Source organism: Columba livia, chromosome 20 (genome assembly GCF_036013475.1).
Source record: "Columba livia isolate bColLiv1 breed racing homer chromosome 20, bColLiv1.pat.W.v2, whole genome shotgun sequence".
NCBI classification, from domain to species: Eukaryota; Metazoa; Chordata; class Aves; order Columbiformes; family Columbidae; genus Columba; species Columba livia.
Window position 1 is genome coordinate 4,838,601 of NC_088621.1, and position 21,684 is coordinate 4,860,284.

The 21,684-nt window shown below is 49.1% G+C and overlaps 1 protein-coding gene and 1 long non-coding RNA gene across 3 annotated transcripts in view; one reads left to right on the plus strand and one right to left on the minus strand.

Moving 5' to 3' along the window:
• The window catches only part of RTN4RL1 (reticulon 4 receptor like 1), a 31,816-nt gene extending 21,435 nt beyond the window's left edge, over positions 1–10,381 (plus strand). The window contains exon 2 of the mRNA XM_065036999.1: positions 7,243–10,381. Coding sequence (XP_064893071.1) covers positions 7,243–8,606 — 1,364 coding nt within the window. The 3' untranslated portion in view covers positions 8,607–10,381. The remainder of the gene's footprint in view (positions 1–7,242) is intronic.
• On the minus strand, positions 4,561–21,430 carry LOC110358528 (uncharacterized). 2 transcript variants are annotated; one of them, XR_010467347.1, is made up of 4 exons: positions 19,273–21,430; positions 18,683–18,888; positions 17,868–18,026; positions 4,561–6,217 (listed from the first exon to the last, which is right to left on the minus strand). It is a non-coding gene; the product is annotated as an uncharacterized LOC110358528 (long non-coding RNA). The 2 variants fall into 2 exon arrangements; XR_010467346.1 differs by having other exon boundaries at positions 17,868–18,888.
• Positions 21,431–21,684: the final 254 nt, after the last annotated feature.

Genomic DNA, 21,684 nt, shown 5'->3' on the forward strand with positions numbered 1-21,684 from the left:
AATTTCTATATTTATTTATTATTTTTTTCAGTACAGTTGTAATTTCCAGTGGTGCCTCCAGCACCGGGAGAGAGTTCAGGGGCTGCTCTTGGAGAGGATTAGCGTGCTGGAAGCATTATTACTTTCCTTCGCTGTGAATTCAGGAGTGATTCCCTGATGGCTGCATTCTATATAGAAGTGAATCGGTGCTAATTTGTTTTTGAGGATCACACATCCACCAACATGTGAAAGACAATCCTGCCTCTCGATGTATATTTTCGAGTCAGTGCTACAGCAAACAACGGAAAACAAGCAAGCAAAGGAAGCCAGACCTCCTTCGGCCTGAAAGCCAGAGCTGGAAAAGAACGGACTCTATTTTTTTTAATGCTTGTGTGATTTGGTGCTGCCGTTTTCCCAGGATTGTTTTGGGTTTTGGTGATGGGCAGCAGGTGATGGGCATCCCTGGCATGGAAAGCCTTAGGGATGCTGCATTGGACAGGATGTCAAAGAGACTGAGCATAAAAGGCTTCTTTTTTCCTCCCCCTCTTTTAAATCATCCTCGAGTTTAACTGTGAGAGAGGAATAAATTAACTAATTGAATCTGTAACGACAGAGGGGCTGGGCACCTGGCAGGAGAGCAGCCACCCCACCACCCATTGCTCCTCTCTCTTTATTTGTGTGATTCAGAGGGACGTGGTCCGTGGGGAGATATCAGAGCCGGCTGAAATGGAAGACAAAGCTATTGTTTCAAACAGAGTTATTGATTTTTACATTATTACACTATGAAATTTATGGTCTGGTTTCAAACTGCAATAGGAGTTAATGACCACCATCCAGAAACTTCCAGGTGACCTTGGCCTTGACTTTGGTGGAAGAAGGTGAATAGCTCCAGATACCAGGTCAGCAAATGTAAAATGAAGCTGCAGTGTCCTAAAGGACTGGATTTTGGGGTGCTGCTGATCCTGGGTCCCTGCCCTGAGCTTTAGCTCACTGCGAACTCCAGGCTGAGTGAGAGCAGTGATGGAGGGGAGGGAAATTGGACCTTCTCAGCTCCAGACAAAAGCCACTTCTACTGTTAAGCGACATTTTGCTCCTCTGGAAGCCCCCAGCCAGAAGCACCATGATGTCCTCAGAGCTCCTTACCTGACCAAGGGTTTCCTCCATCAGTCACCATTGGAAAAATGCAAACCAGGGGGCTTTGGGATGGCAGAGAAGCACCTGGAGAAGAGACAACACAGCCCAGAACAGGAGAAACCCCGTAAAAGGGGAGGGCAATGGGCAATGCCTGCAAAAGGCATGGCCCATTCCCAGTGCTGCTGGCTCTCCTGTCTCGGTTGCATGCGGAGAATTTGCTTTTAATGTTGGGTAGCCCAAACATCTCAGTTAACACATGAGATTCTGGTGACCCAGGCAGGTTTATAAGGGCTACAGTACTCCCCAGGCTAAAGTCTTTTCCTGGCTTTTCTTTAAAAGGTCCCTCCTGAGGCGTCTTTTGGCACCAGCCTCTTCCCAAAGCTTTCCTGAGATATATTTCTTTCCAATTTCCTTGTATGCGTCTTCCTCTGGGAACAGCCTTTCCTCTTGCCAGGGAAGAAAGGCAATTTCCAGCTGGTGGAGAAGGGTTTTTTTCTTGTAGTACCTTCTCCCTGGAACATCCCTGATGCTGCACCCTGAGCTTAAGTTGTGTGAAGCCGGTAGCCTCCAAGCTCATCTTCTGCCTCGGAGGTCATAATTGCCATTAAATCACAGCTTGCCTAACCAAATTATGCAAAACCGAAATTATCTCCAATGATTTTTATGTTGCTGAAATGTTCCAGAACTGCCGGGGTGATGACTGGGGGATTGGGAGCAGCTGTCACTCCATCAGAAACCATAACTCCAAACAGCTGGGATCTGTCAGTTATTTATGACACCGTTCGCAAAGAAAAAAAAAGAGTAATGATGAAGGTGGATGGGTGGTTGCCACTCTAGGGCTGAAAGGCAGAAAGCATGCAGAAAGCAAAGCCCTGTGCCGTGTCTGCAGCCGATGCTGCAGGGAGCGAACCCACCGAGGATGCTGCTGCTGCCGAGCGCTGCAGGACCGCGGGGCTGCACTGACAGGGCTTTGCGGAGAGGCTGACAGCAAGCTGCTGCTCACTGGGGAATTTCGTCTCTGTGACAGTCAGGATGGGCTTGTTTGTTTTATCCTCTGTGTTGCAAAACAAAAAAAAAAAGGGGGGAGAAAAAACCCCCGCAGCTACTAAGCATCGGTTTGACACCGCTTTGTCGAACCGTCCCAGATCGGAAGTTTCAATTGTGGCTCGTGCCCAGTTGCCATCACTGCTCTGGCCTTGCCTGTCATCGTCCTTCACTTGGCAGATGAAATTGTGAACATTTGAGGCTTCTTTTTCTCCCTAGAGAGCCTCTGTGGCTGTGAGAATGTCCCATCCTGAGTTAGTTCCCAAGTTTAAAAGTTTCTTTTCCCCTGGGGGTCATAGTTGTCTCTTTGTGCCCCTGTTCACTCCGGGTGGATCTGGAAGCATCTTTTGGTAGATCCAGCGTGTGCACGGGGCAGGAAAATCTCTCCCCGGAGCTCGTTGGCGGTGACGTGGTGCTGTTACACCAGGTGTGAATTTGGCCTCAGATGCGGGTGAGTGATGAGTAGGCTGCTGCCTTTTTGACAACACCAGCTGCAAGCAGAAGCCAGATGCTTTGTCCCCACTTGTAGCTCGCTCTGGTTAAGTATTATTATTTATATTATGTAGTAGCTATACATAGTGTTTTATGGCAGTAAAGATACATAAATCAGCAGCCAGAAGTCGAGGGCTTTGCTCTAAAGAGCTTATAAATCTAACAGCTTGAGCAGCACCGGTAATGGCCACAGTAAGTAGGCAGTCAAGTTCCATGTAGACATGAGCTAAGATGGGTCTCCCAAGGCAGATGGTGGTTTAGGGGAGATTTGAAAGAGGAGCAACCTGCTCCATCCTCCAAACCAGATCCTGCCGGATGGAGAATTAGATGGGCCATGACCCGTATAAGCTTGTCTGGGTGGAGGGCTGAAAGCTTCCATCTGAGAAAAGCAGCTCGCAAAGAGGGAACAGGCAGGGGGTGGCGAGGGCTCACGGGCAGGGATGCTTTTGGGGGACACTGCAGGTTCATCCCCATTGGGCATGAAGCATCTATCCTTGTCCTAAGTGATTCTTTTTTTCCCCTTGAGCCTGAGACCCCTAATGAAAATAAGTAGCATTACATCTTCCTAAATAAACCAAGGCCTTAAAAACCTTAAAATGCAAGAAGACTGCTGGCACAGGTGCACCCTGCTCTCTGGTGCCATGGGGCCAGCATCTCTGCTGTGGTGGCAAAGAAGTATTCTAACCCTTCAAACCTCCCCCCTCTTCTTATCCTGAGTATCACACCAGCTTTTTTTTAAACAAAAAAAAACCTTCCTGTGCTGGCATTGGCTCAGGAGGAACCTGGTTTGGGCTGGAGAGAGATGTGCTGTGTCTGGCCGATCACACTGGCTCCGGGCGTCTGCATTCTTCTGGCCGCTTTCAGCTCTTGCTCAAATTGAGGCTTCACGCTAAATGCATTACGCTGTATAACAATTAATCCCGTGCTACATATAGAAAGTCCTTACTCATCAATAATGCATGCGGGAGGAGTGATTTTCACTCTCAGTAATAAGGCTAAGACAATGGAAACAAGCAGGTAATGGAGAACATTTATAATGATGTTAATCTAATAATGAGTCTAATGCTGTTAAAAGTAAGACTGCAAACTGGACGTATCCAAAGATAAATTATTTCAAGCATTCATTAACTGATGCCTAATTAATGCCCAATTAGAGAGATGCTACATGGGAAATGGTTTGGACAGTTGGACGAATTCATTCCAATCACTGAAACCTCAATCCAAAGCAGGAGGCGGCAGAAGGACACTGCGAGCAGCAGCCGGGGTGACACAGCGCATCGGTGGGAGAAAGCCAGGAGATAAACACCCCCTTGCTGTTTTCATCCGTGTCAGCAGGGCTTTGTTTTTATTCACTTCACCGGCAGGTTTCTGCTGATTTTTCTGTGCGGCTTTTGAAGCTCTCCCTCAGTGAGCCCTGACACACGTGCTGGTGACCCTCCATCTGCCTCGCAACCTTTACAAGATGAAGCTGAAAGGGCTGTGTTAGGAATAACTAGTTCAACCAGTTAGGTAGGGTCTAGCTCTCAGGGAGCTGGGCTGGGACCTTGTGGGAAGCTCCTGATGGCACTTCCCAGCCTGGGAAGCCCAGTGACACCCAGCCGCTCATCCCCATGGGACTTGGCTTCCGGTCATCACAACACCGGTGTCACCAGGCTCAAGAGCTTCATGGCTCTGCGACCACAGCCTCTATGTTCCTTAGGGGTCTCATTTGCAAATCTAAACGGTGACCAAGCCCAGAGCATCCCAGGAGCAGCTCCTCACAGCACTAGGCAATTGGCAGGTTTTATGGTCATGGAGGGAAGGCATCGTTGATGAGACCATGTGCCCATACCGCATCCACTGGGGAGTCCTTAGGTTTCTTCTCTCCAAGTCCTGCCCACCTAATTGTTATTTTTTCTAGGTATTCATCCTTCTATATCCCACTTCTCCTTACCCCTGTGTCACAGCACATAGGTAGAGACACATCCCTGCCCTTTCTTCCTGCTGTCTTACTCTTGGGAAGCTGAGAACCAGTAGCACACCGGCCTATCCCCACCACCATCCACAACCGCAGGAGTCACGTCTCCCTCTCCATGGGAACTCCAGCTATTAACTCACGAATGCCTGTTAATTAAAGAGATGGACTCAGTTCCCTCTGACCTTTACCTCCCGAGTTATCGCTGCAGGCAGGGAGCCGCTAAACACCGCGCTCCCTTTCGACAGGAGCCTCTACCTTGGCCGTGCTCCAGGGAGAGACCCAAGCTGCCTTCATCCATTGCCACACATTGCTAACAGCCGCCTGTCATCGCTGTCCCTAGACGTGAAATCGTGTCTGCTCCGAGATCCCTGCCCGGCTCCACCTCTCGTCAGTAATCCCGTTAGCCTGGCAACTGTCGTGTCACGGAAGAGCGCATAAAACCGTTGTTTGGAAGCAATATGTAATCTTCCAACCTGCTGCTTATAGCTGGGAGATGGTTTATTGATTCAGGCCCTTGTGATTTGGTATTTGCAATAACAGACTCTGCATGTGGGAGATCGTCACAGTGCTTGTGCCTGGCAGGATTTTACTAATAAACATAAGACCTACAGAAGGCTTTGTGCTTCAGTGTCACCGAGGTAAGACGAGGAACGTGAAACCATCCCACCTTGGCGAAGTACATCCATGAGTAAAAAAACCCAGCAGAATGTATCAGCAAATGTAGCTTTATCTTCACCATTGTTATCTGGCACTCAGATAATCACAGTATTCTCAAGATACCGCTGTTTCCCAGGCTGAGCTCGCATGGCGAGTTGCAGCGAGGGCTCCAGTTTTGGCAGGGAGCTCTCGGTAGTCAGCGCTGGCACGATGCTCCCACCAGCACAGCCCTTCTCTCATTGCAAAGGCATGACAGCAAAGCCAAAATGCTACGGCGGTGACTTGGAGAACGTTCTTTTTTTCCTACACAGCCGTAGGAGTTGTTGCAAACTAAACGTTCCTGACTTACAGCCCCTTTCTGGCAGCCATGCAGGAATGAGACATCCCTCCTGGTAGCCGGTGTTTAATTCCTGAAGGGCAGCGCCTGGAGGAAGTTCCCCCCTTCTCAGCACAGCCAAGGCTTGGTCCAACACTTTGGCTTGCAATGCTATTTTTTGTTTAATTAACAGCCCAGTCAGAGATGACTGCCTCTTACTGGTGATTTATGGAGAGTCTGAATAACCCAGTTCATCTAAAAATGTGACAACTTTGTGTTGAAAGGATGGGTCCAGATGGATGGGTCACCTTCTGTTAACTGTATGGTAATAGATCTCCACACCAGGCAAAAGGCAACGGTAACCACAGAGTTATATTTCAAACACAATTAACAAGAAAACAGTGAGGGGTTTTTTTGCCTTCCACTTGTATTCAGCTGTAGGCGCTGAAAAGAGGGACTGTAAAAGCCCAAGGGGTCCAGGCTCATGGATTAGCTGGTGATAATGACATGGAGTAATTAGAGATGAACTCCACTTCCACTCTTGTTTTTCAGATTATTACAAGTCGAGTGCAAGGCGAGGACTCGTGGGCAGGATGGCACCGGCAGCTGTACGCTGCTCCGATGTTACTCCTTTTCCCCTGTAAAGTCCAGAGGCAGAATTCATTAGACATGAGCAAATTTTGCGTGTAAGAGGGAAAAGCCAAATCTAGAAGGAAAAGCTGAATGAGAAATGACAAGTCTGGTGCAATGAGTCTGAAAAGCCACTCGGCGCAGAAGGAATAGCCTGAAAGCAAGCCTGGTGCGAGGAGTGGGAGCGAGACGGGAATGGGGCGGCAAAAGCAGCACTCGTTGAGCTGAGCAGAGGGAGGGGATGATTATTGCCTTGCTCACCGCTTCTTCTCTGCAGCGAGAAAGCCCTGGTCACCAGCACATGCTGTAGCATTAGAGGATGCAATATGCTTTGCCACAGGACATCCATTTAAAAATATGTCTAAGCATCCCACTTCCAAACGGAGTTTTTCAGCTCAGCCTTTTCCACCAACTGCTGACAAGATATTTCTCCTGTAAATCGCTTGGTTTTCAGGGTGGATGGTGATGTCTGACAACTGTAGTAAAAGGAGACGGTGGGGATGGGGCTGCGCCTTTGGGGGAGTTGGTTGTGCTGTGCAGATGTGCTGCACATGGGGAATTTTAAGTGATTTGCTGGGAATTACTGAAGCTCTGTACCTTTTCCTGTCTGATATGTAAGCGCGGGTGATTTAAGAGCTGCATTACAGGAGGGGTAGACACCTGCGAGGGTTTGCATCTCCTCTGTTTGCTCTCACATATTTGCACAATGGCATTTCCCCTGACTCCGCTGCTTACCTGCAGGCAAAGGGTTTTGCTGCCTGCGCTGCCGGCACAAATTCCCCTGAGAAAATTTACCCTGCCTGTTTGGGGCTGGGAGCGCAACTGCCTGCCTGTTGCAGACAGGGTGAGGAGGCAGGGAGTGCTCCATCCAACATGTTTAAACTACCATGGGTGATGAGCCCATCCATCACAGCCACGTAATTCACAAGTGGAGAGGAGGGCTGAGTCAAATTGGGACGTTTTTTACCCGGCGATGGGTGGGTGGGGGGTGCACCTGTCCCCGCTGACGCCGCTGTCCCCTCTCTCTGCACAGGGGGGTTTGCAGAGCTGCTGCTGGTGCTGCTGGGGCTGAAGGTGCCCAGCGCCCTGGGCTGCCCCACTGACTGCGTGTGCTACCCATCCCCCATGACCGTCAGCTGCCAGGCTCACAACTTCGTCACCATCCCCGAGGGCATCCCCGAGGACAGCGAGAGGATCTTCCTCCAGAACAACCAGATAACCTTGCTGCTCCGGGGCCACTTCAGCCCCTCCATGGTCACCCTCTGGATCTACTCCAACAACATCACCTTCATTGACCCCAACACCTTCGATGGGTTTGTCAACCTGGAAGAGCTGGACCTGGGGGACAACCGCTACTTAAGGGCTTTGGCTGCAGACACTTTCCAAGGGCTGGTGAAACTCCATGCCTTGTATCTGTACAAGTGCGGGCTGAGCTCCCTCCCCAGCGGGATATTCGGTGGCCTCCACAACCTGCAATACCTTTACCTGCAAGACAACCACATCGAGTTCCTTCAGGATGATATTTTTGTTGACTTGGTTAACCTCAGCCATCTTTTTCTCCATGGAAACAAGCTCTGGAGCCTCCATCAGAACACGTTCAGGGGATTAATAAACCTGGATCGGCTGCTCATCCATCAAAATCAGCTGCAGTGGATTCACAGACGGGCTTTTCATGACCTCCGAAGATTGACCACCCTTTTCCTGTTCAATAACAGCCTCTCGGAGCTGCAGGGGGACTGCCTGGCCCACCTGGGAGCCCTGGAGTTTCTCAGGCTGAACGGGAACCCGTGGAGCTGCGATTGCAAAGCCCGTTCGCTCTGGGAATGGCTGCACAGGTTCCGAGGCTCCAGCTCCAGTGTGATCTGCGAGTCCCCCGAGCAGATGCATGGCAAGGACCTCAAGGTGCTAAGAGCAGAAGACTTTAGGAACTGTTCGGGGTCCGAGTCCCTCCATCAGATAAAAACACATACTTTTTCCACATCAGACAGAGGAGCCTCCAAAACCCACCACCCTCACCACTCCTCCAAGGAGAAGGCGAAGGAGAAAGGGGCCGAGAATGGTTTGCACAGCAGCCAGCCTGCTGGCCCCCCCGGCTCCCGGCCGGGCTATCGCAAACCCGGCAAGAACTGCACCAGCCACAAAAGCCGTAACCGAACCTCAAAACCGGTGTCCTTGGGGCCGCGGAAAAACGGGCAGGAGGTTCCAGACTATGTGCCTGATTATCAGCACAAATTCAGTTTTGGGGTGATGCCAACACTCTCCCCTAAACGTAAGGGTAAGTGTACCCGGCGGACACCCATCCGCCCCCCCAGTGGGGTCCAGCAGGCAGCCGGCTGCCCGGGGCTCAGGGCATCGCTCCTGGTTTTCATGATGGTCCTAGCGGCCGTCATCCGCTGAGCCCCCGGCTGCGGACGGAGCGATTCTGTACTGCCACCAATCTACAAAGGACCAGAGTTTCTTTTCTTCTTCTTTTTTTGTACGTGGCGAGTGTTGGCCTGGTGAAGGGAAGAACGTTGTCTCGGCATCTTGACGGTCTCTCCGTGCCCGGCCGGGCTGCCAAGGCGGACTGTGCCGAACGCAGCGGGAGCGGATTAAAAAGGCATTATCACACCTTGTCACAAAACAGCCTAACCGAGCACCTACAACAACAACAACAAAAAGCCAACCTTACAAAAACCCACATAAGAGGGACGGTAGCCAATTCATCGGTGACAACAACCGGACAAATGGACTGTATCCATGCTCTTGTGAAATCCCGTTCATTTGAGAGCGCTCTGAATGACCCCTCCAATTACCGAAAGGAACATAATTGCTGTAAAAAATGATCACCAATTAAGCCTACACTGTTTCTCTGAAAGTGAGTGCAAGGACACTGATACCGATGTAATAAGGACATTGGTTCTCCCACGTTTTAGCCCTTTTGGCTCCAAACCCAGAGGCCAAAGTTGGCTGGGAATCTCTTAGAAGACAATCTCAAACCCCTGAATATCTCAGGCATTACAGCAGAACAGGGCTTGCCTGCTGGGCTTGGAGTAGCCAACAACCAAAGGAAAGACTGATTAGAGGTGGAATTAAACAAAAACAAAACAAGAAACCCAACACTTAAAGAAATGAGGTACCCGCAGGAGGTGCGTTTTTTTTGTAACCATGCTCACACATCTGAAAAACAACCAAACCCGACAAATGCACAGGCTGCCCCCCTTCCCCTCAATTATCCATATGTATGTCTTATAATGTTTATAAACTATATGGAAACTATATCTTCAGAACTAAGGATTGTATCATTGAATTTATAGCAGACCAGTATATGATTTTTGTTTTTCCTCGAAGAAAACAAACCGGCAGCAGTGCCTACAGATGCTGAAAGCCATCGGGCGGGCTGAGCGCGCGCGGGGGAACCACGGCGGACCAATGTTCTCAGCAATTCAGAGCACTAAACTTCGGGAGGGGTGGGGGGAAGGTTGTATGTGATGCAGCAAAGTCCATATCCAGAGAGCCAAAACTCACCCTTACATCTTAATTTGTAACCAGGGGAAGAGAGAGGTTAATTAGTCCAAACAAATAGAGCCATAGAGCTCTGTCTCCGGAGAGCGCTGCGAGGCCCCGGGGAGCAGAGGGGCATTTTTGGGGCTGGGGGCAGAGAGGGGCTTCCCAGCCATGTCGGTGGCGTGAGGACCTTTATAGCTGGACTAAGGTTTTCACTGGGGCAGCAAGGAGCAGTTCCCAGGCTGCAGATAGTCCTGACAGCGTCAGGAGAGTTTTTGTTTCTTAAAAGGAACAAGGTTGTGTCGTGGGGAGAGTCAGAGAAGGAGGAAACTACAGCTCATGGGGGACCGGCGAGAAGCGCAGTGCCCAGGGTTTCTGGTCCACGGTAGGAAAGAAAAATAAATGGTCCAAGACAGTCATACAAAGGGGGTTGTGGTGAGGTGGAGGAGAGGGAGCATATCTGCTTGTTCCCCTCATCCCAAATTGAACCCCGTGGCAGAGCGATGCGTTTGCTGGTTGGGGACACGGCAGAGCCGGCGGCAGCACTGATGGTGCCCATGGGCTTGGGGAGGTGTTGCCCAAATTCTGCAGTTGGTGTGACTTCCCTGTCAGCGTGGATGTGTGAGACCAAACAGCCACTGAAGTTAATGAAACAAGGGAAATAAAAGTGATCTTGGACAAGAAAAGCCTGCGTTTCATTTTGTAATGGTATCCCGCTGGTGGTGGCACATTTCTAGCCCGTAGCACACACAGGGGCTGGAAAGCCTGAAGGCAGGAGTTCATGTTTTCCATCAGACACACCACTCATTTCAGGAAGAACAGGCCAGCTCAGAAATCCACTGTCCCATCCCCTCTGGGGACAGGGAAATGGTGTTTACACAGTGGCAGATCCTCTGGAGGTATCTGGAAATGAAAAGGGAAACTCTCCCCCCCCCAAAAAAAAAAAAAAAAAAAGAAGAAAATTCTTCAATGCACTGATTTTTAAGTGGGAAGCTGGGGTGGAATGGTGTCTTCTGTCCATCTCACAAACAAAGATGAGCAGGGGCTTGGCCGATTTGCTTTTAAATATCCTTCTTGGGGAACAGCAGGAGTAACTGGGAGGAGAAAGGAAGAGGTTACTTCATCAAGCCCTCTCCCTTCCAGCTCCTACCCAAAGTTTGCTGTCTACAGGGCTCTAAAGCTCCACTAAAGGGATGCCCAATGCAGCCAGAACAAATAATCTGTGATCCGAAATAGCTCCCTCACGTCCTACTCTCTATAACCAATAGCAACTGAATGAGTCTGGCACTGTCCCTTAGAAGTGGAGAATGTTGTTATGTTGGTTATTTCGTTTCATACTCTGGAAATCAAAGCTCTCAGTGGGAGAATGAAGAAGAGAAGCACTTTATTAATTTTTTTAAGTCTGTGTGTAACTCCTGTAATATAGGAGTAAAATGTCAGCACAGGAGATGCTAATGTTTTATAAATGATTTGGGTGCAGCAGGAACGATGGATAGTATTTGAGATGAATTATATTAGAACAGACTATGCCTGGCTCAAAACCATAATTGTATTTTTAGTATCTTTCCCTTTAACATGTAGGAAAAATAAAGGCGACTCCACGGTGTATTACAAACCTTGTCAATCAAGCGCTCTAACTCCTAGCAATAAAGGATACTGTTTAAAAACCAGAAGGGAGACATGATACAGTGCTAAATAGGAGATGTCACTTGACATGGACTATAGGTTTCTGATGTTCCTTCTGCCTTCCCCTTCGCTGTTGTCCCTCCCCATGCCCATCCTTCCTCCACGACCACAGCTCTTTGAGGACAAACTAAATTTTTATGGCATGCTCTGACACTTAGCCTCAATAACTAACTTCCCATCTGCATGGTTCAGCTCTACCATGGCCCTTGGTTCACTCTTGTGTGTTTTTCCCCCAATCCCTTCATACAGCATGTCTTCATGCATTTTGAATGTTGCTCTGAGGGCTGGCATAAATCCCCAAAGCAGCACTCCCACAACCTCAAAGCAAATATCTCTCCAGTCGAGCGGACACAGGTATAACCACGACTTGCCAGAGCGAGTCTGGCTCAGGCTGGGGATAAGTTGGAGAAATTTGGGATTTAGTTAGAATCACTGCCAAAGACCACAGGTTTGACAGGGAGGTCCCTGGGGTGAAGGGCTGAACCCCCAGGGTGATGACAAGCACCATGTTGAGCTCCTCTTTGGACCAGCTGGATCAATGGGTTGAGGTCAATTGTATAAGGTTCAACAAGGCCAAGTGCCAGGTCCTGCACTTGGGTCACAACAACCCGAGGCAGTGCTACAGGGTCGGGGAAGAGTGGCTGGAAAGCTGCCTGGCAGAAAAGGACCTGGGGGTGTTGGTTGACAGTGGCTGAACGTGAGCCAGCATGTGCCCAGGTGGCCAAGAAAGCCACCAGCATCCTGGCTTGTATCAGCACTGGTGTGGCCAGCAAGACGAGGGCAGTGACCATCCCCCTGGACTGGGCACTGGTGAAGCCAAACCTTGAATTCTGGGGTCAGTTTTGGGCCCCTCACACCAAGAAAGCCCTTGAGGTGCTGGAGCGAGTTGAGAAAAGGGAACGGAGCTGGGGAAGGGGCTGGAGCACAAGGGTGATGGGAGCGGCTGAGGGACCGGGGGGGTTCAGCTGGAGAACAGGAGCTGAGGGGAGACCTTCTGATCTCTGAACTGCCTGAAAGGAGCTTGGAGCAGGGAGGGGGTTGGTCTCTTCTCCCAAGGAACAAGCAACAGAATGAGAGGAAATGGGGAGTTGCGCCAAGGAAGGTTTAGATTGGACATTAGAAAAAATTTCTTCACTGAATCGAGCATTGGAACAGGTTTCCCAGGGCATTGGTAGAGTCACCATCTCTGGAGGGGTTTGAAAGATGCGTAGATGTGGTGTTTAGGGACATGATATAGAGGTGGACTTGGCAGTGTTGAGTGAATGGTTGGACTCCATGACCTTAAGGGTCTTTTCCAACTTAAATGATTCTGTGATTCTATAAACCCAAACCCCCCTCCATGCTCCACAGCTCTGCCTAGATCCCCTGGCGATGCCACCATTCCCCTTCCCAGTGAGGGGAATGAGCCGTGAAATGGTGCCATTCACTGTCACAATCTCAACCCGGACATTCACGGATTCCCCTCTCCGGGGTTGGGCAGACAAGCTGCCCGTTGCCAACGTGGTGAGACGCTGCCAGTAGCTCCCCGCAGCTCGGCTGCGAGCTCCAAACACCTCCCCTGGGAAACGTGTCACTTGAGCATTTGTTTGCTCATCGGTTTCCCATTCCTTTAGCGTTCCCTGGGCTGCCGCCCGCACCACACGCGGCTCTGGCAGACGAGACAAGCCCTGTCGGTGTGGCTGCCTTGCCCTTCTTTACCTGATTGCATCAGTGAGCTCTAATGCTCTAACTTTGGGCTGTTCGTACAAATCCTTTCCATTAATAAAAATAAACAGCAGAGAACCCAGAAGAGACCCCAGACTGTGCCTCTGGAAACACATCCCCGGCAGCAGAATCCCGTTTCCTGAGTCAGAGCCAATTTTCTCTCCATTGTACACTTTTCCACAGTTTCATGCTGTAATTGCTAATACGGAGCTTTTCGTACATGCTTTCAAAACACAAACCATATGACACTGCATCTCTTTTATCCTCCCAGCCAGGATGAAAACCAAACACCTCCCGGATATTGAGCATAATTTTTTAGTTTATCAGTCTAAACCAACACCACAAGTCAGTAGTTTCTCCTATATTCCCCATCGCTTCCCGGACAACACTCGAACCCCTCCCAGCACCACTTCCAAATTGTTCCCTTTGAGAAAGCTGCTCTGTGACGTGTACCCACTTTCAGAGGGACAGAGCATAACAAAACCATCACTTCATGTTTCTCATAAGCTAAATAACACTTTTTGTGGCACTTCCAGTTCACCCTTCCTTAAATCCTCCCCTGTCTTAGCCTCAGCCACACCTCCAGTAACACTTCCCAAGATCACATTCTCCATTACATGACCAGGAATATTTCCCTTTCCATCACTTCTTATCTCCCTGAGGACTTCTAGGCTGATATCATTCCTACCTGCCACCAGCCCCTCTTCTTTCTCTTAACACACCCAGCAGCCCCCGAGCTCACAACTCCTGAAGCACATCATCACTGACACCAGACGATGGGAAGGGCGATTACAGCTCTTGCATTGCTGATTTGGTGGAGTTTGTGGGTTCCAGGTGGAAGCAAAAGCAGCTGTGCAAACAGGAGACAGATGACTGCAGCAGTGCTCATGTTCTGCAATATGTGTTTTTGGAAGGCGGCACGCTGGTGTTGCCGGTGAGCCAAACCCGCTCTCTACCTGAATAAGAAGTGCCTCGAGTTGCACCAGGGAAGGTTTAGATTGGATCCTGGGGACAATTTCTTCCCAGAAAGGGTTGTTGGGCATTGGAACAGGCTGCCCAGGGCAGTGGTGGAGTCACCATCCCTGGAGGGGTTGAACAGGCACAGAGATGAGATTCTCAGGGACACAGGTTAGTGCCAGTGTTGGGTTAAATGTTGGCCTCAATGATCTTGATGGTCTCTTCCAATCAAAGTGATTCTATGATTCCAGCCCCAGGAGCAGCACCCCTTCGGAATCCCTGTCTATCTCAGCATCCCACCATACCCTCCATACTCCCCTCTCCTTTAAAGGGGAGAAGGATCTTTCATTTCAGTGCCCACCTCAGTCCCTGACCCCCACTCAAAAGCAGCCAATTAGGGGAACAAAAGCAAGTGTTCTAACACAAGCCGCTCGCCACCCAGCTCATTGCTGTGAGGAGATGCTCATTGAAATCCTTCCCAGCCTGTAAATATGGGTGAAATTCTCCCCACGCCCAGCCGCTCTGCAGACGCATCTTTATCTCTCTGCAGGCTCCTCGGCTCATCCCCACCCTCACCCGCACAACCCGAGTCCTTTCCGGAGCTGCCCTCCATCCTCTTCCTCCTTTGTGAAAACAGAATCAAAATAACTGTTTAACAAATCAGCCATTACCTTCTCCCATGTCACCAATTCCCCGCTATCATTTCGTAATTGGCCAATTTTCTCTTTTACCTTCTCTCTGCTCTGAATACGTCTCGGGAAGCTCTGATTGTGTGTTAAAATATCCTCCCTAATTCACTGCTCAATATCTCTTTCTGCTCTTCTAATTGCCCTTTTAACTTGCTTCTAATTTTTTTATAAATCTCCTAATCCTCTTCCTGCACAAGTTGTTTACACGCACCAGAGAATGTATATGTATTAGCAGATGTTCCTGGGTAAATAATGCACAAAAGAATATTACAGCTTCACGCAAGCTGCAATTACTGCTTTCCTCAGAACAAGCCCTGTTTAACCCTCCTATTTAGGGCACACGCCCCTGCTTGCGCTGCGCATCTCCAGGTTATTTCACTCCTGCTGCAGAACATTAACACCACCAGCTCCACCACAGCTCTGGAAAAAAAAATTAGAATTAAAAATAATACAAAAAATGAAAGGATAAAGAGAATAGTACAGTTATGTTCCAACAAATCTGTGGTGCTTCTTTTTGGGGGAGCACAGCTAGAAGAAACGAAACAAAATAGCTACATGACTGGAACACAGCAGCACAAGCCCAAGTAATAAACAAATTTGATAGTCTCGGTGCTTTTGATTTATGGACAGCTTACTGTGCTCCCCACTCTCAGGGACTCAGTTGTCAAAGCCCTTGCACCGCAGAGAGGCAGAGGGTCAGGCAGGGGTCGTTTGCCATCCGCTTTGTGAAAGACTTCCCAAAATTACTCAGAATTTCCTTTCTCTTTTCTATTTCTTTTCTTTCTCTCTTTTTTTTTTTTGGCAGTCTCTTTCTCACAAAACACTGCAGGACCTGCCTGATGCTTCAACTTCTGTATTTTCCAGCGAAAGGGTGATGCTAAATCATAGGTTTAAAGTTACACATCTCATTCAAATGAAAAGACTCAGGTCATCCCCCAGGGAAAGTGACCCTGGGTCTGGGAACAAGTCAGTGTTTCACACCCCAGCCCTTGATCTCGGGGACAAAAGGCATCGCGGGTACCCGGAAGCTCCAGGAGATGGGGGCTATTTTGTACTTACAGCCAACACTTTGTTGCTGCCTAAATACCAAATCGTGATTAACAATGATGTTCTGGCCACCAGAACATCGCTGGGAATGGCGTCCACCTTTGTCACCTCCATCCTGACTAAAGCAGGTCCCGCTGCACCCCAGGAGATGCCCATGAACCTGGCCAGAGGTCAGAAGGTTAAAAAAGTAAAACTGAGAGGGAGGAAAACCAAAATCAGATGGAAACCGTAAAAGTTCACCTTGTGCTTTTCAGAGGCTGCTCTGCCACGCAGGGTCAAAAGCAAAACACTTGTACTAAAATATGAAATTGTTCCTGTGACAAACTGCGGATTCCCGAGTCCATTCCAGAATAACAAAACTCTCAACGATTTGCTGACTCGCCCAGAAAGATTTCCATTTCTTCCCCACCTCCGTACACTTTATTTCCCAGAGAAGCAGATCTCGCTCCCACCAAGGGTTGCCATCCCCAGAGATGGATTTTGTTTGCTTCAATTTGAGCTGCACCAGCTTCATCTGATCCCCCCCACCGGGCAGGTACCGCAGCATCCTCAGCACAGGACTCTGTGCTGCACCTTCCCCACCTCGCAGCCGGGATTTAACACCTCCACTTCAAGCCTAACAGCGTGACTTGGTTATATTTTTTTTCCTACAGACCTAGTGAAATTTCTCACAGACCTGATTTCTCAATAGTGCATACAAATTGCTCTCTCTGGAAAAGGTTTTCATAGTTATTCCCCTCAGCCAGTCCTTCCACAGCCAGAATTTCCTGTAATCAAAGGTCCTGGTTTCTCACAGGTCTTCTCTACAGAAGCATTTCTAGGTGGGTTGTCTGGTGAACTGCCTTGTATGTCCTCAGAATAAGCCCCGTTTAACCCTCCTGGGAGTTCACACAGTATCCATATTATTTTCAACTCGTGCATTAACCTCATTCTAAAATATAAAAATTTAAAAAATAGAAGGAAACGCAGAGCGACCCTTTTGGCATGTACACTGCCAAAGGGTTCTGAGAAGGACCAAACCTGCAAAACCCATCGGCACAGAGTCTACAGGGTCCCATTTCACAGCCTGCGTCCCCTGCCCTCCAGGAGAGTCCCTGTTGTTTGAGAAACCTTACCTCATTATCAGGGATTCCTGATAGAAGGAGACCCTGGGATACTTGCTCCCCTCCAGTTCTTATGCTAATGCTTTTCTAAAGCACTTTCTTGCTCGGGGAAGCAGCCCCGCAAAGGAGAGCGGCACACAGAGTGGCGAAACCGCATCCTTGCCATAGCGGGAAGGCTTCTCGACTCCTTCCTGCATCTACTTAGCACGTAGAAAGCAAAAGGAAACAAGAGAACACACACAGATGGAGCCCCTGTTAAACCTGCACTAAATATACCACGGGATGCTGACAGCCTGCCTCGACTTGCTGGTGCTTCAGCTGGCGCGGCAGGACCCCGACCACCAGGTTCCTCGGGCAGCTGGAAGGGTTTTCCGCAGAGAAAAAATGGGAAACCTCTGAAATACCCCTCTGCATGTGCTGTGAGTACCGGCACAGCACTGCCCTGAAATTCTGGTGCAAGCATCCAGATATAATGCGGGCATGCTGGGAAACGCAGGGCAACCCTGCCTTACAGCATCTCTTCTGATGCTCCATCATCCCACAACGTAGAAGCCCCTTCTCTGTGGTACCCAGGTGGGCAGCAGCACTGGGATCGGCCAAAGATACCAGGCGTGTGTGATTTGCACGGGACACCGAGGATGAACAATCACTCGCCATCGCCTGGCTGGATATCTGGGAAGAGAGATGGGGACTCTCAAGATTAAAACGGTGCGAGATGAGAAAAGTGTGCAGGAGAGGAACAGCGGGAAGAAGAGCATACGTGCAGGCTGGAGCGGGTGCATGCCTTGTAAAGGGGGAAAATAAAAGGAAAAGGTGGTCATATTTGACTCCAGAATGAAGGAAAGCCAGCTGAGAAATTATTAGAGGCAATTATGTGAGCAGAGTACATGAAAAGTAATCCCAGCTGCAGGGAGCTGTGGGGGGAGAAACAAATCATGATGTGATTCAAGGGGGCCCAAGAGAAAAAGCGCAAGAGCAGCAATGACCTGGTTTGCAGATGGATCCATTTCTATTTCTGCTCGGATGCTGAGGCTGAGCCTCATCCCGCACACCCGGCTCTCCGCTGGCTTGCGTGACTTCTTCCCCGACGGGTGCGAGTGTCAGACACGTGCATGTGCCATGCGGCATCTGGGAATCATATTTGCCTTAACAGTCGGCACAAACACAAGTGCAAACAAGAATTCACTATTAACAGCAGAATTATGTTTTTTAGTCCGATATAATACCCTTTCCCTGCGTGCCAATATTTGCAACACACGCACTAATCACTTTATTTCTTTTTGCTCTCTTTCTTATTTTTCACATCTTTGGAAATAAAAGCTAATTCATTGTCTGTGCCGATTCTGATAATTTGAAGTCATGCACTAAACACAGCAATTCTCAAATAGATTTTTTCTTCCCTCCTGCTGTGTAACTTCCCCCAAGTTACACTATATACAGAAAACCAACAGCAGCTTCGAACACCAGAGCAAGAAAACAAAAAGCAGCTCCTACATCAAGTCAAATCCCAGCTCCTCAGGCTTCCAGCACATCTCGACACAGAACTAGAGCAAAAGGGCAGATTATTTAAAGCCATTGCATGTAGGCCAATTTTCACTGCAGTTCCTTTTGGCTCTGATTTTCAGGCCCCAGTGGAGTGGGGAAGTCATGAATAAATACAAGTAAACTGAGCTTATCCACTCTTATTTTGAGCAGCGGAGTTTACTCACCTCATGCTGCTTCAGCTGCAACACCAAAAGGTAAATTTAAAGGGAAAAAAAATAGAGGGAGTGGGGGATAATCTATCACTGCCCTCGCCTACCGACTCAGCCAGTCCAGCGCAGAGTGAAGGCAAAACCGGGAGCCGCAGACATGCAGCGTTTCATGCTCCGGGTATTGAACGTCCACACTTATCTCCTGCTGTGGAAGGGCTGGAGTGGTCCACGCTGTGTGACGGGCAGGGTGAGAATCCCTGTGGCTCCCTGTTGGGCAGGAGCTCAGCAGAACGGGATTGACAGCAGCTCCTTCCTGAAACACGGCACACGGAAAGCTTCCTTTGAGGAGAAAACATCCTCAGATGATATTCTCCATCAGAAGATGGAGGAGGGTTGGATTGTGACTGCAAACTTCATTACAGCCTTCCAAATTGAAAGTAAATAGAGCAAATATTTGAGGATTTAAGAAGTCGCTGCTAGTCTCAGAATGCTTTACCTGGCCATTGTGTCCTTCCAATTAACAAGGCAGCACCAACAACCAAACGCCGCTCACCTGAGGACCTTCCCCAGGGACACAATGAGCTGAAAATGCTTTCAGAGCTGGCCAACTACAGCACTGCAAAGGTTGTGTAGCAAATTAAACGTGCTAAATACCATATTCTGCTCCTCGGAGCTGGGACCATACTTGCCCGCTCACCTGGTTTGTCCAGCCTACAAGTTCCTCTGAGCTCTGCCCAAGAGTGGTGGAGCCTGCAGGGACCCAGGTAGACAGGATCTGAAGTCTGCAGAGATAAATCCATTATGATTATCACATTAAGGAAAAAAAAAGAAGAAAAAACACCCTGCAATTTTATCTCCCTGCAAGCATCCCTTCCGCTTAGCTTTGACCATAGCAGAGCGACTGCCGCACTTGTCTCCTTGTGGTCAAAACAGCAGTGAGAGCCAGTTTCTTCAAAGTTAAAAGAAAATAATAATAATGGAGTCCCCACATTCCTGCTGTGTTTATAAAGAGATGTTTTCTTCCTGAGCTATACAGCATGGCAGGCTTAATCTGAAATTTCTTTTTAATCATAGCGGGAGTCCCAATTAACGTGTCGGGTAATCGTTCGAGTGGAACTGGAGTTGCGCGGCTGCGGCAAGACAAGGAAAGGCAGAGGAGCAGGGTACCAGGGGATGGGCAGGGACTGGGAGAACACCCGAGTGCCACCACCAGCCTCACACCCTCCCCAAACCACAGATGAGCTGCTGGGGAACGGGTGCAGCTCTCCCCCCCCCTCCCCCCAATATTCACATGCAAACAGGTCCCCCAGCTCCCCAAGCATCAGGGATGCGGCAGCTCCAGGAAAAACCACATGGCGAGAGCGACTGCACCAGCACGTCGTAAAGCACCAAATTGCTTTTACATGCACCTTCCCAAAGGAAAAGAAAAATCATCACAGTCACTCCTGCTTCAATCTGCAGGCGTGTAATCCAACACATGTGCTTCCAGCGCGCAGGCGGGGAGGGGGACCTGCCACTGACCTACTTTCTTTTGTTGCTGGAAGTGCTGATCTCTATGCAGAATTCAGCGAGCAGGCAGAAGCTGTCATTAGGGTCTGGCTTCACCTCTGCCTTACACCACTCCTTACATCACTGCAACCACCAATTCCAGCCCAATTACTCTCTATTTATACCAGTCCTGGGGACAGGACGCTCTGACCTCGTCCTTCCCGCAAGCAAAGAAAATTGCCGTCTGTCACGCGGTGGGTTTTGGCCGTGCAGGGGGGTTACCTGCAGCCTCAGGAGCTAAACTCTGTCCTCACCTGGAGGATGCTGCTGCGGTCAGCGTAGCCCAACAGCCTCAACCAAAGCAGCACGCAGACGACCTTACTAGATATACTTTATTTTTCATTCACAAGGAAGTTGGGTCTGAGTTAGGCACCGCATTGACCTGGAAAGCAAAACCCTTTAAAATTCAAATGCATACACCCAGGGTGGATCTGAAGCGTTATAGAGAATACAGGCACACAAGCTCTTAAACATGCAGGCTTCATATTCTTTGGGTAGAACAGGTTCATCAGGCGCAGCCGACCCTCCTCCAGCTCCCTTCCCGCTCCCTGCAGCATCTCCTGTTCGGATGCTGAGCCACAGCCCAGAGGTTTGGGAGTTACAGACTCGCTGCAGTCGCTGGGGCTTGTGTAAATTGGTCTTCGGAGACAACCAACTCCATCACCTTATGCAAAACCACTCCTTAGTAACCTACTAAAGAGCTTCCCCTGAATTTCTCTCTTCCCTGCGCTCCCAGGTACCTGGGTAAAACACACTGCCTTGATTCTGCAGATTTGGAGATAAAAGGATGTTATGTTTAAATCACATCATTCAGACCTCGTAAGGGAGGTATTCAAAACAAGCCTTCCCTTCTGCAGCTGCTTAGGAACGGACCATTTTAATTGATTGGTTTGCCCATTACGGATAAGCAGAATAACCGCCTTGCAATTGAACTTGGGTCCTTGAAACGCAGGAAGACATCAGCCTGCAGCGCGTTCACAAGCCTCAGAGGCTGATTTCTGCCCTTCCCGCTGTTCCGCTCGCTCGGGCTGGGATTTACCTAAACACACAGGATGCATCTCTGCACCAGGAGGGGGGAATTGCTTCGCACTGACGTTCAGTCAACAGATTCTAATGATAAAACAATTTCAAATCCGCACTTTGATTAAAATCAAAGCCATGGAAAAATCACGCTAAGGTTCATCTAATGAATTTTTCTTTCCAAGACTTCAGCAGAAGCCTGCCAGGAACTAAATCTAAGGGGGTAAAGCTAAATTTGAGAGTCTGATAGTCATCTGCACCCCAACTCCTAGAGCAGGCTTAACAGTATAAATAAATCTGGCATGGCCACCAAGAAAATAATCCCATCTATTTAGCAGCAACAGTCTACTGGGGAGAGGATAAGAGGCATCTGAAGACAAAAACAACAATCTCAAACTGTATATATATGAAATTAAAGGATGTAGGTAATTAATTGTTTGATAAGATAATAAAATCTGTGCTGAGCTAGGGCCATATGAGTCAGAGAAATAAGAGATAGAAAATATGTTCATCACTCAGTCCACCTCTTTACCAACACACA